At 39.2% G+C, this 13,193-nt stretch overlaps 1 protein-coding gene and 1 long non-coding RNA gene across 6 annotated transcripts in view; one reads left to right on the top strand and one right to left on the bottom strand.

The window, feature by feature from the left end:
• Window positions 1-13,193, top strand: part of ntrk1 (neurotrophic tyrosine kinase, receptor, type 1) — a 49,447-nt gene that overhangs the window by 18,604 nt on the left and 17,650 nt on the right. For both annotated transcript variants that reach the window (XM_024258251.2, XM_024258252.2), the window contains exons 8-13: window positions 5,228-5,560; window positions 5,637-5,654; window positions 5,733-5,791; window positions 5,867-5,969; window positions 8,751-8,906; window positions 8,981-9,111. In XM_024258251.2, coding sequence (XP_024114019.1) covers window positions 5,228-5,560; window positions 5,637-5,654; window positions 5,733-5,791; window positions 5,867-5,969; window positions 8,751-8,906; window positions 8,981-9,111 — 800 coding nt within the window. The remainder of the gene's footprint in view (window positions 1-5,227; window positions 5,561-5,636; window positions 5,655-5,732; window positions 5,792-5,866; window positions 5,970-8,750; window positions 8,907-8,980; window positions 9,112-13,193) is intronic.
• The window catches only part of LOC112136522, a 53,654-nt gene that overhangs the window by 34,544 nt on the left and 5,917 nt on the right, over window positions 1-13,193 (bottom strand). The window contains exon 3 of one of the 4 annotated variants that reach the window (XR_002917363.2): window positions 5,968-6,091. The exons of the other annotated variants lie outside the window; for them this stretch is intronic. This is a non-coding gene — a long non-coding RNA (uncharacterized LOC112136522). Of the gene's footprint in view, window positions 1-5,967; window positions 6,092-13,193 lie in introns of those variants that run through there. 4 annotated transcript variants of the gene reach the window in all.

Below are 13,193 nucleotides of genomic sequence, written 5' to 3'. Positions count from 1 at the left end.
GTAAGTGCCTGCAGAATAAAGCGCGCTCCTGAAAGCTCAATACAAGTCATCGGGCTTAATGGAGGTGAGGGCGAGAGCACACTGGGACCATTCTGGAGTGCAGGCGGGGTGGACGGCGGGAAAAAAAAAGGAAAATGCTTTACACTGATTTCTCCTACGTGCCCTTTCTACAAATACGAGTATAGAGCTGCCACGCGTCTAATGGAGCTCTCTGTCATCTGCCACTCAGCCGGGCGACTGGTGAGAAGTGTTAAAATAATGAGTGAAGTGCTGCAGGTATGGCTTATTATTAATGCAGGGTAACAATGAGAGGACAAAGGAGGGCCTTTAAGAACTCACGGATTCTGCACTTTTTAAAGAAGTCCTGACGAACGATGCATTAGAGCGCCAAACCTGCACAAACACGGTGAATGACAGCCGCCGGCGGTCCCGCCGAGGACAGTCAGATGCATTAGTGATACATTACTGCCCAAACACGATCATATTTCACCAACTCAGTGACACTCATTAGAAAATAAACCTGAAAGGAGCGGGGGTGCCAATCAGCTCAGGCCAAGTGCACGACGAGCATCGAGGGACTGATAATGAGCGTCAGGAAAACGGGGGCTGATAACCGGCGCGAAGATCCGATTTGAGCCGGCGCTAATGGACTTTTCCCTCCCACTCCGGAAAGACGTCTCATCCGCAGTGATTGGCAGCCTGTAAACGTGTTAGTGCAGCTCGTCCATCACCCCCCCCCACCCCCAGTGGACGGACACTCGTTAACCGCTCGCCCTTTAATTACTCCTAATCATCTCCCAGGGCAGGGGGGTTTACTGCTCCCTGAGACCCTCAGCACAGGTTTGAACTTGAAGGGGGTGGGGGTGGGGGGTCACTGTCAGCCACCATCTTCAAACAAGATTGGATCTATGTAACTGCCCCCCCGAATGTGATCGCCTGCAAAGTAGGGCTGCCGTGATTAGTCGACTACTATTAAAATAATCAACGACTAATTTAATTGTTGATTAGTCATAACTTTATATTATATGGAGTCAGAGTGCAGTAAAGTTGAGAGTTATAATGACATTATGCTAGATTTATGGACTATTTTAGCATGTATTAAGTTTTTTTAGGGTATTTTAGCTTAGCTAATATGTTAGCTACATGCTAGCTGTTTTGGCTAACTTAGGATTTTTACGTTAGTTTTGATGCTGTTTTGGAATTTAGCTAATATTTCAGTTGCAAGCTAGCTATTTTGGTTAATTCCAGCTTTTTAGCTTTTAGGATATTCTTGTGTTTAGCTAATATTTCGGCTACATGCTAGCTGTTTTGGATAATTTAGAGTTTGTTTTGCTTGGCTATTTTTATGTTGCGCTAATATTTCAGCTGCATGGTAGCTATTTTGGCTAATTCCGGCTTTTTAGTTTTTAGGATATTTTCGTGTTTAGCTGATATTTCAGCTACATGCTAGCTGTATTGGCTAATTTAGGCTTTTTTGTTTTTCAGGCTGTTTTGGAATTTAGCTAATATTTCAGCAACGTGCTAACTATTTTGGCTCATTTAGAGTTTGTTTTGTTTGCCTATTTTTGTGTTTAGCTAATATTTCAGCTACATGCTAACTATTTTGGTTCATTTAGAGTTTGTTTTGTTTGCCTATTTTTGTGTTTAGCTAATATTTCAGCTACATCCTAGCTAATTTGGGATTTTTTCCCCTTTTTTAGGCTATTTAACTAATATTTTAGCTGGCTAACAGCTTCAGCATTTTGATTTATCTCTTTCTAAACAAATGTGCCTAAATGTGTAAACTGAGTAAACTCTAAATTAAACTGAATTGAGAGGATCAAAAGAATCATAAAACATCCGGATGGAATAGATCCAGGCTCAGGTGAATCGAATCGAATCGAATCAAATCGATTCTGGAGATTATTGGAGATACCCAGCCCTACAATGTCCTGCAGGTGCTTGTCCCAAGCCCGGTAAATGCATAGTGTCAGGAAGAGCATTCAAGCTAAAACTTTATAGTCACATTAAATGGATCAGAGGGGAAGATGGATTTACAGACAGGTAAATACAAGCATTTCTAAGCATTTTTGGGACCCACAGTAATAGAACAACCCAAACCCCGACTTGTCACCACCTGAAGAGTATTACTGCAAAAACACTACAACTCAATTATTTTTGTCTGGTTTCAGTTCCTTAAATACTCTTAATATAAGACAACACTAAGTACTTTTCAGTAAAAATATAAGGATTTATTTAAGAAAATACATTTCAAATATCTTGTTAAGTCATTAGATCTTGAAGAAAATCCTATTTTAATTCAATTTTACACCATTTTTTAGGCAGTCTTGTTTCAAACAGACTCGCTTCATTTAAGAAAACTGGAAAAATATATTTCATTCCTAATAGAATAAATCCATTTAACATCAATAGGTTAGGTCAGAACATAAACTGCAAAAGGAGGTAGCCTAAAACTAGCAAAAGAACACTAATCTTAGGAAGAAAATCACTAGCAAGAATTATTTAACGAGTATCTTTTAATTAGATATCGAAATCTAGACACAAGGAGTTCCACACAAGAATTCAAAAAAGAAAAAATAAGCTAAAAACCTTATTGCTGGATAGAATTCTTTTAAATTTAAAATGTTATACAGCCAAATATGAAGTATGTATTTACTGACTCTAAGTGAATTGTTTGTATTTTTTTATTACAGTGACAAAAAACTAGCATAATAAGTGGAAATATGTCAAAAAGTGATTTAAATGAGAATTCAGTGTTAATAAAAGTTGGCCCATTTTACCAAATCATCATAAAATCAGTTTTCCTTAGAAAAAACACTTAATTACACAACTTTAAAATAAAATCTTTAAAATTGAACCAAAAATTACAGTAAAATTTGAGTTTTTGCAAGTCTTAAATCAAGTGCTTGACTCATTTTGATGAAAACTTTCCTGTTTCTAGATCCTCCGTCTTAATGAAAAAAAACATTCTCGACTGAGTATTTTGAGAAAAGCTTTGAAAGGAGCAGAACAGAGATGAAAACAACCTCAAACTCGATGTCTTGAATGTCTAAAAAAAGTTTTGAAATCTTTGCAAGGTATTTGTATAATTCATTTAAGATTTAAGACAAACTGATTCATTCTAGCCTCATTTTAACGTTAATTATGGTCTAGAAATAAGAATTATTCTACTATTTTAGTACTTAAAATAAACTAAAATAAATAACTCTTTTTTGTTTTAATCAAAACATGATTTTTTAAGAAATAATATTTCCAATTACCAGGACAAAACATATAAATATGAGTGTTTGTAGACAATTTATTGTAAAAAATCTCACCTACTTTCTACAAGACTAAATTCTACTAGATTTTTACACTTCTAACAAAAACATTTAATGTTCTGTGTTTTGAACTTGTTTAGAGAAGGACATTTTTTCCAGTGAGCGTAGCACTTTGGGGCGGGGTCGGGGGTTAAGAGCAGCAGAGTGAGGGTCTCTGCTGCTGAAGAGACGCTTCGATCCAAACCGGACCATTTCCTGTAATTCTCGCACAGACCAGCTTCCAGGTAGTTTTGTGGTCAGGAGCTCCTCAATGACCAGGATGGATTATTCATGGCAGGTCAGCGCAGGTTTGGAGCGCAGATGGAGACCATTGATTTATGGAAACGTCACTTTTTACACTTGAACTACAGCAGAAATGTGACGGAAGAAACACACAGTAAAACTATTCCTTTAAGAATAGTTTAAAAAGGGGAAAACATTTATGAAAATAGTAACACAAAATGTTAAAGATCTCACTTCTGTAGCTTTTTTGCTTTTCTTTATTGCAAATAAAAACTGCAAACATCTACCCCAACCTCAGATTATTGTTGTTTCCATGTCTTTTTATCTCCTTTACAAGCCTAAAAATGTTAATAAGCATAAATATCCAGCCTGATGTTCTCCAAAACGTAGATTTAATACTTTCCTCCATCCATCTGCTGAATTTTCACTCAACAAAAATCTCTGAACTCCAAAAAAACCAAAAGAATACACTGCAAAAACACAAAATATTACAGAGTATTTTTGTCTGGTTTCTAGTTTAAATATATTATTACACTTGATATGAGATAAAATTACATTTTTTTAGTAAGATAATGACTTGTTTTAAGGCAATAAGTCTTAAATATATTGCAAGCACTTTTACTATTTAGCACTTTTTGACAACATTTTGTTGAACAGAAGATTAGAATAGAATAAAATAAAGTAAAGTAGAATAGAATAGAGTAAAATAAATTCAGGTACAGTACAGTGAAGTACAGTATAGTACAGTAGAATAGAGTAAAATGAAGTAAAGTAGAATAGAATAGAGTAAAATAAAGTCAGGTACAGTACAGTACAGTGAAGTACAGTATAGTACAGTAGAATAGAGTAAAATGAAGTAAAGTACAGTACAGTAAATTACAGTAAAATACAATAAATTAAAGTGGAATATAATAAAGTAAAGTTGAATTGAATAAAAAGGGATAGCATAGAATAAAATAACCATTTTTTAGCACTTTTCAATGAAAGAAATGACAACGTATTTTACAAAAAGATGGAAAAAATTAAACCAAAACACAGAGAAGTAGAAAAATTAAAATAAATAAAAAAAATTAAAGGGAAAAATAATGTTTAAAATCAAAATGAGTTAAAAGAATAAAAAGTCACAACACACATTAGATTAAAAGCAACAACAATAAAGACAAAAAAAGGTTGAGTCATTTAGTTCTGAAAACGTCTTATTTTAAACAAAATCTCTACTTAAACTAGCTTTTTTGACTTCTAATTGACATGCAATCTTGACAAATGTATCTTAAGATGTATTCTTATTTTAATTGTCAAGAAACAAGAAGAGTTGGACTGTTGTAGCACATAAAATAGGATATTTGGGAAAAGGTATAAGAATGAATGTAAATATATCTGATTTAAAGATATACAACTTCCTTTTTTATTTTAAGACATTTTCCAACTATCAGAGGAAACTTCTTAAATACGAGTTTTTATGGGTAATTTCAAGATTTTATTTCTTCTTAAAAGAGCACGACATCACAATCTTATTAAGACTTTTTTTCTTAAAACAAGGGAAAACTTATTGTATTTTCTATGTTTTAACTTGTTCTGAGAGTTACATCTTTCCAGTGTACAAAAGCAGCGTTAACGATCTCATGGACCTGCTCTTCAGCTTCCAGAAACTCTGATGGCTTTCCTCTTTTCCGTGTCCTGCTCAGTTCCAGCGAAGATCATCTTCCTCCGAGACGCCGTGCAGCAGCACAACTGGTGCTTCCCGTTCGCCGTGGACGGCAACCCCGAGCCCAGGTTCACCTGGCTGTACAACGGCGCCCACTTCAAGCAGAACCTGTACGCCTACATGCAGTTCATCCCGGACTCGGACGACGGCTCGGAGAAGCACGGCTGCCTCTTCCTCAACAAGCCCACCCACATCAACAACGGCAACTACTCTCTGATCGTGGAGAACACACTGGGGAGGGACGAAGCCACCGCTGTGGGGAAGTTCATGGACAACCCATTTGACCCCTTTGACCCCGAGGGCTTGATTCCAGGTGAGTTTCAGTGTGGAGTTGATTAGAGGTGGGATCAGCTCATGACCGTGTCTGTGCTCTCATCTCCCACATGCAGTCCTGGACATGGATACAAGTGAGTCTGAAGGTTTTGTGGCTCCTGGTTGAACCTCAGACGAGGTTTAGTTTGACTCTGTGCTCCGTTTCCCCTCAGGTCCCACGGTCAGACCGAACATGCAAGTGACGGAGACGCCGGAGAGCCGGGTCCTGGTGGTACGTCAGCATCCCCGCATCCTGAAGGGAGACGCTCACCTGCGCCGACTGATGAGCGTCTTGCTGTGTTGACAGGTGTCGGTGGCGGTGGGGCTCGCCGTGTTCGCCTGCGTCTTCCTGCTCGCCGCCGTTTTCGTCATCAACAAGTGCGGCCAGCAGTCCAAGTTTGGGATCCACCGTAAGTTCACTGAACCACACATGATACAGAAAGAGATGAAACTGAAGCTGCAGCTTCAGGTTCTGCTTGATGGTTTGAAAGTCTGGAGAGACGATAAAACCAGGAAGTTCCAGAACTTGGATCTTTCAAACAAATGAAAGAAGTGAAGTTAATAATCTGGTCACCTCTGCAGGTCATTCTTAAAAATAGTTATGACTATTTGATATACTGTGAGGACAAGACTGGATTTAAAAAAAGTGATAAAAAAAAATATTTTCTACAGTGAAGTATTAGGGACAGTTCACAAACAAAAAAAAAAATTATTTGAATTTAAATCTCGTAAATGTATGAGATTTAAAGTCATAATTGTTAATTACAAAAATAAAGAATATGACTAAATGTTTGACTTTTTTGTCTTGTATATTTACGTGTTTTAAAGTAATACATTTATTACTATAAATGACATACATTTACAATAAAAGTCATCAATTTACAGGAAAAAGTCATACATTTATGAGGGAAAAAAATTGTAATTTTTTGAGAAAAAGTCATAAATTTACAGGAAAAAAGGTTGCTAATTTTATGAGGAAAAATTCAAGAAATTCGAGAAAAAAAGTTGTAAGTTTACGATAAAAAAGTCCTACCTTCACAAGAAGAAAAGTGATAAATTTAAGAGAAAAATTTGTAAATTAAAAAAAAAAAAACTCCGAAATTTACGAGACAAAGTGCAATAAATTTAGGAGAAAAAAAGTCGTAAATTTAGGAGAAAAAAGTAATAAATTAATTTAAAAAAACATAAATTTAAGGGGAGAAGTCGTAAACTTAAGAGAAAATTTTTTAATAATTTTTATGAGAAAAAGTAGTAAATTTACGTGATAAAAGTTGTTCATTTACAACTTATAATCTCGCCATATTTCTTCTTTTTTCGTGGCCCTAATACTCCGTCTGATGGTTTTAATTTTTTATTTATTATTTATTTTGTTGTTGCATTTATGTTTGTTCATGACCTTTTTTTTTAAGTTAACTCTTTAACAAATAAGGAAAACTATAAACATAAACTTTTAAGTGCCATCCTTAAAAACGCGTAAGCCTGGAGATAACAGCTTCAGTCCTCAGGACGGAGCTCAGAGGAAATTCCTCCTAATTTATTATGAGACGACACAAAAGTTGCTGTTTTGAGATTTGTTTTAGGATTTCTTCCCCTCAGGTTTTTTCAGAGGTTTTCCCACAGATGTGGAGGCAGAACCAGAACTCGTCGGGGGATCCATGCAGTCATAAATCAGTTATAATGGAAGTAAACATATTTAAACGGAGCAGTTTGTTCCACAGATCTGGTTCTGAACGGTTTGATCCTCCTACTGCAGTTTTAGATCCAGATTGTTTTTGGCCTTTTATTACGATTTTTAATCACATTTTTCTGATGTCAGAGGAAATATATTTAGAAAATGAAACTTAAAATTACATTTGTGAGTATTTTTTTGCTTAAATTGCTGAGAATCAACAGCAGACAAAAAAATGCATTTTGAAAAAGCATATTTTCTAGTTGCAAAATCAAAAATATGCTGGGTGGGCCAAAAGCTTTTGATTTATTGGTTTCTATTGAGCTTAAAGAGGCTGAAAAACACCTTTTTAAATCCTAAACCATAGAAAATTCAAATCTTATTGAGAAAGATTTGCTGAATTGAATTAAACTTCAAATCTTTTATGCTTCAACATAAGAAACAAATTTTAGGGCGAAATATGTTTTTTTTTAACCTAAATGTTCATGAAAAGGATTTTAAGCAGAAAATGTGACATTTTTAAGGTGCAGTTTTAAAAAACAAAAGACTTGTCGCCTGTGAAGTGAAACGATGAGATGAATAGTCGGTTAGATGAACGTTGTTGCAGTGGAGGCGAAACCTTCACGGCAAAGTCCTGGTTCTGAGAGGTTCTGGGATCAGTTCTCAATCAGGTGAAGAGGAAACTGGCTGGTGGATCAACAGGAAGATCTTTTCTGGAGGTTTCCTTCAGAATGTTCAGCTCCTGACTTTGACTTATGCGCTGAAAGTCTTAGAGCCACTAAACCTTAGCTGTCTGAGTTCCTGTGCACAAACTGGAATCAGGCATGATCCAACATTCCGCCCGTTCCTGCTCCAGATGGTTGTGTCAGTCTTCCTGGACGTGAGCGCAGACGGACTAATCGAGCTTTCCACTGCGCTGGACGTCGGAGCGCAGGCAGCTCCGGGTTTGGAGTCTAAAGTGCCTTAATTACTGCAGGAGAACAGCGGCTCCAACCTCAACGCCACGTGGTGAGGCCATTAAAGAAGATGGATGGATGGATGGAGAAACAGCTAGAAGTGATATAGCTCCACACGGACACCCGCCCTTGTCTCTCTGGTAGTGACTAAGTGGGCCTGATTGCCTAAGTGGGCCGCGCTCCCTCTTTCCTTCCCCTCCACCTCCTCTGGGCTTTTTGTTGTTCCATTTTCTTCTGTTTTGGACTCTGGGGGTTCTGTGGTTTGCCTTCCTGAGTGGGGTTTCACAATCTGGGCTCCACTTGTTTGGCTTTTTACGGCGAGAGGTCGCTAACCATGCAGGCTTCTGGTGCGATCGTTTGATTTCTTTTTCCAATTCAATGTGGCCTGATTGCTGCATGTTTGATGATGGTGATTATTAGAGCTCGTCATCATCTGTCACCATGGCACCAACAAACGTTGGTATCGGAGAACGTTGATTCCTGGAAATCTCCGCTGGATTGCTCCTTTGTCGGCCGCTGCAATCACGGCCGCCAGGAGTCTGATTATGAATCTTCTGCTTCATTAGGCTCATCGGTTCTGGGCACCGAGGACGAGCTGGCCGTGTCGCTTCGCTTCATGAACTTCGGGACCAGCCCGCCTTCCTCGGATGAAGACTCCGGTCTGTCCAGCTTTGTGGAGAACCCGCAGTACTTCTGTGGCATCATCAAGGACAAGGACATGTGTGGGTGTCGACGGCGCCTCCAGCGTTCTGACGTTTGGCTCCTGCTGATGGTTGTGTGTGTTTTTATTATCCAGGTGTGCAGCACATCAAGAGGCAAGACATCGTGCTGAAATGGGAGCTGGGGGAAGGAGCGTTTGGGAAAGTCTACCTGGCCGAGTGTGCGCACCTCAGTCCGGACAGCGACAAGATGCTGGTGGCCATCAAGGTGAGAAACTTCCTGTTCTGACTTTTGATGGAAGACAAATATCAAGAAAATGAAGTTGAAAATTGTATTTCTAAGTATTTCTTGAGTAGTTCTTGTGATTCAGGAGCAGATGAAAAAATGCTACTTGAAAAAGATTTGTGACGTAGAAAGTACGCTGGGCGGGGCCACAAGCTCCCTTTGATGCATCAACTTCCAGACAATTAGATCAATGAATGTCTTTGTTTTCCCACTAAACTGGTCAGCAAGCAAGACAGAGCTTGTAAACAGAGAGCTCTCAGCAATAGAGAAGGAGAAGGGGGGCGGGATTCCCCACAACTCAGAAGCAAATTTCTAATGAACTCCTGCCACTTTGAACACTGGGAACACGTAGATCAAAAGATGATCAGAGTGTTTCTGTCTCAGGTGGAGGAGTTTGAATATCTTGGGGTCTTGTTCACGAGTGAGGGAAGATCTGAGCGAGAGATCGACAGGAAGTTTGGAACAGCGTCATTTTGTGGTTGCTATATCTGTGAAAAGAGAGCTTAACCAGAAACCAAAGCTCTCGATTTACCGGTGGACCTTCGTTCCAGCACTCACCAATGGTCATGAGCTCTGGGTCATGACATAAAGAACGAGATCCCGACTACAAGCGGCTGAAATGAACTTCCTCCGTATGGTGGCTGGGCGCTCCCTCAGAGATAGGGTGAGAAGCTCGGTCACCCGGAGAGAGCTTAGAGTAGAGCTCCGCATAGAGAGGTGTTGAGGTGGCTTGGGCATCTGGTCCGGGTGCCTCCTGGACACCTCCCGTGAGGCAGCTTCAGGGAAGACTCATGACACGATGGAGAGACTACATCTCTCGGCTGGCCTGGGAACGCCTCGGGGTCCCCCCAGAGGAGCTGGAGGAAGTGACCAAGGAGAGGGAAATCTGGGCATCTTTGCTTAGAGGTGAAGATGGATGGATGGATGATCGGAGAGCAACTTGAAACGGTCAAAACAATCTTTAATGGTTTCTCTAAAGGTGTCTTTAGACTAGAAAAGTCCGTTGGTCTGGACTGAGTCCGCATAACTTGGTCCGGATTGAGTCCTGAACCTTGTGCTTGGTTTGTACTCAGACTGCCATCAAGGGACTTTTTAGTTTCAAACCAAAGCTTGTAAACAAAACCACGTTACATCCCACAATGCCCGGCTACGGTGGCCGTTTTGGTCCAGTTGTTCCACTCCGAGCGTGGAGCCTACTCAGACTGAGGAAACTCAGAGACAACTGGAGCTCAGTGTGATTGGAAACGGACCTCAAAAGATGGATCGAGAATGGTTCCTGGTCCTGAATCGGGGTCCATTCAGGTTTATTCAGACGGAACATTCCAGATTATCAGGGCAAACAAACTCCGGTTGTGCTAACCAAATGTGTCCAGTCAGAATAAACCCTAAAACTTACTTTTAAGTTCAAATTTACCATATTTTAATAAAAGGCTACAATAGTAAATGTTAGATTCTTTATTTGTTTACTCCTTTTTTTTGTTTTTGCATTTTTTAAATAAAAATATGCATGACAATATTATCATATTTGCATAAAACACTGGTTATTGTCTTCACTATAGTTTTAATATATTTTTCTTCTATTACTGATCATGAGTGTGGGAGGTGGAGGACGTAAAACTAACACAAAAAATATAACAATACTTCAGCTGGAGTTATTTTCCTATTAAAGGAAAACAAATGTTTAAATATCAGCTTTAACACTAGAATTCCTAAGCCTGCGCAAATTTGCGCAGGGAAGAGTTCCCCCCCTCTACTCCGAGAGCCCATTGTTGTGTCATGGTGGGTCACTGATGAGCCATTAACTTGCCCATGTATATGTTAATGCAGCATGTAGTACCTAATGTGGATTTGAACTAACAGGTTGTGTATGGGGTTGGAGTTACCTGATGCATGTGGACAAGTATTGGCTTTCCTGCTTTTACTCACATTTGAACTAAAGTTCCATCTCATTCCTAACCCAGAGTTCAATATGATGTTGCTCCACCTTTTGCTGCTATTGAGGCTTCAACTCTTCTGGGAAGGCTGTCCACAAGGTTGAGAAGAGTATTTATAAGAACTCTGGATCATTCTTCCAGAGCTCATTGGTCAGGTCACACACGGATGTTGGTGGAGAAGGTCTGGCTCTCAGTCTCTGCTCTAATTCATCTCAAAGGTGTTCTATGGCGTTCAGTTCAGGACTCTGTCCTCCATGTCTTTATGGACCTTGCTTTGTGCTCTGGTGCACAAAAATGTTGGAAGATGAAGGGCCCGCTCCAAACAATTCGCACTAAGGTTAGGAGCATTGTCCAAAATGTTTTAGCCTCTTGAAGCATTGAAAGTTCCTTTCACTGGAACTAAGGGGTCTGAAAAACAAGCCCACACCATCATTCCTCCTCCACCAATGCAGATTTTGCTAATTTTTTTTCACCTACATTGAACAGTTTTGAGGTAAAAATAAAATATAAAAGTAAAAAAAAAATATTTAATGTGGACTATCCCTGAACGGGATTTGAACCCATGACCTTCTGAATGTGAGTCAGCAGCTAGAACCAGTGCGCCGTCTAGTGGCGGAATCCAGAATGCATGTCAATCTTAAATTTCAACCTGACAATCTGCAATGTGAAAACAGGAAGTCATTGTTGATGGTTTAAAAGCATCAAAAATGTATCAACCCCCCCCCCTCCCCACATGTCACCAGTTTGTCATTTATTGTACTTGTCTGTGTTAAAAATAATTCTTTCCCCTGCATTGAACAGTTTTGAGGGAAAAATTAAATTTAAAAGTAAACACAATGTTCATGGTTTAAAAGCTTTAAAAATGGATCAAAGTCACCAGTTTGTCATTTATTGTATTTGTCTGTGTTAAATATAATTCTTTCACCTGCATTGAACAGTTTCAAGGTGAAAATAAAATATATAAGTAAAAACAAATATTTAATGTTTACTATTCCTGAGCTGGATTCGAACCCACGACCTTCTGAATGCGAGTCCGCAGCCTTAACCACTACACCGTCTAGTGGCGGAATCCGGAATGCATGTCAAACTTAAATTTAAACATGACAATCTGGATTGCGTAAACAGGAAGTCATTGTTGATGGTTTAAAAGCATCCACAATGTATCAAACGCCCCCACCAATTTGTCATTTATTGTATTTGTCTGTGTTAAAAATACTTCTTTCACCTGCATTGAACAGTTTCAAGGTGAAAATAAAATACATAAATAAAAATAAATATTTAATGTGGACTATTCCTGAGCTGGATTCGAACCCACGACCTTCTGAATGCGAGTCTGCTGCCATAACCACTACACTGTCTAGTGGCGGAATCCAGAAGGCATGTCAAACTTAAATTTAAACCTGACAATCTGGATTGCGTAAACAGGAAGTCATTGTTGATGGTTTAAAAGCATCAAAAATGGATCAAAGTCACCAGTTTGTGATTTATTGTACTTGTCTGTGTTAAAAATATTTCTTTCACCTGCATTGAACAGTTTAGAGGTAAAAATAAAGTTTAAAAGTAAGCACAATGTTCATGGTTTAAAAGCATCAAAAATGTATCAGCCACCCCCCATGTCACCTGTTTGTCAGTTATTGAATTCCTGAGCAGGATTCGAACCCATGACCTTGTGAATGTGAGTCAGCTGCCATAACATTTTAACTGGACAATCTGCAATGTGAAAACAGGAAGTCACTGTTGATGGTTTAAGGCGGGGGTCGGCAACCTGCGGCTCCGGAGCCGCATGCGGCTCTTTGAGCGCCCCCTTGCGGCTCATTGGCGCTTTTACAAAAATGATTGATAATAGTAAGAAATGTTAGAAGGAAATATATTGTAGCGATTTGGGTGGGAGCAGAACCAAGTAGATGACTGGCAGCTTTGATTCCAGAGATAACTTGTGTCCAATACATTACACGACCCCAAGTGCTTGCAGGAAGAAGCGTACACGCAGGTCATGCTTATCAGATGGTGTCAACATTTTGATCACCATTTATTTAACAGACCAGAACCACAGAACAGCCGACACTGTGAGGAGCGTCACTCATACACACACCACTCTCACTCATGGTGCCGGTAAAACACTCAAGTCCC

This window comes from Oryzias melastigma, linkage group LG16 (assembly GCF_002922805.2).
Source record: "Oryzias melastigma strain HK-1 linkage group LG16, ASM292280v2, whole genome shotgun sequence".
Lineage (NCBI taxonomy): Eukaryota > Metazoa > Chordata > Actinopteri > Beloniformes > Adrianichthyidae > Oryzias > Oryzias melastigma.
Note: the sequence above shows the minus strand (reverse complement) of the source record. Positions and strands in the feature narration are given on the sequence as shown.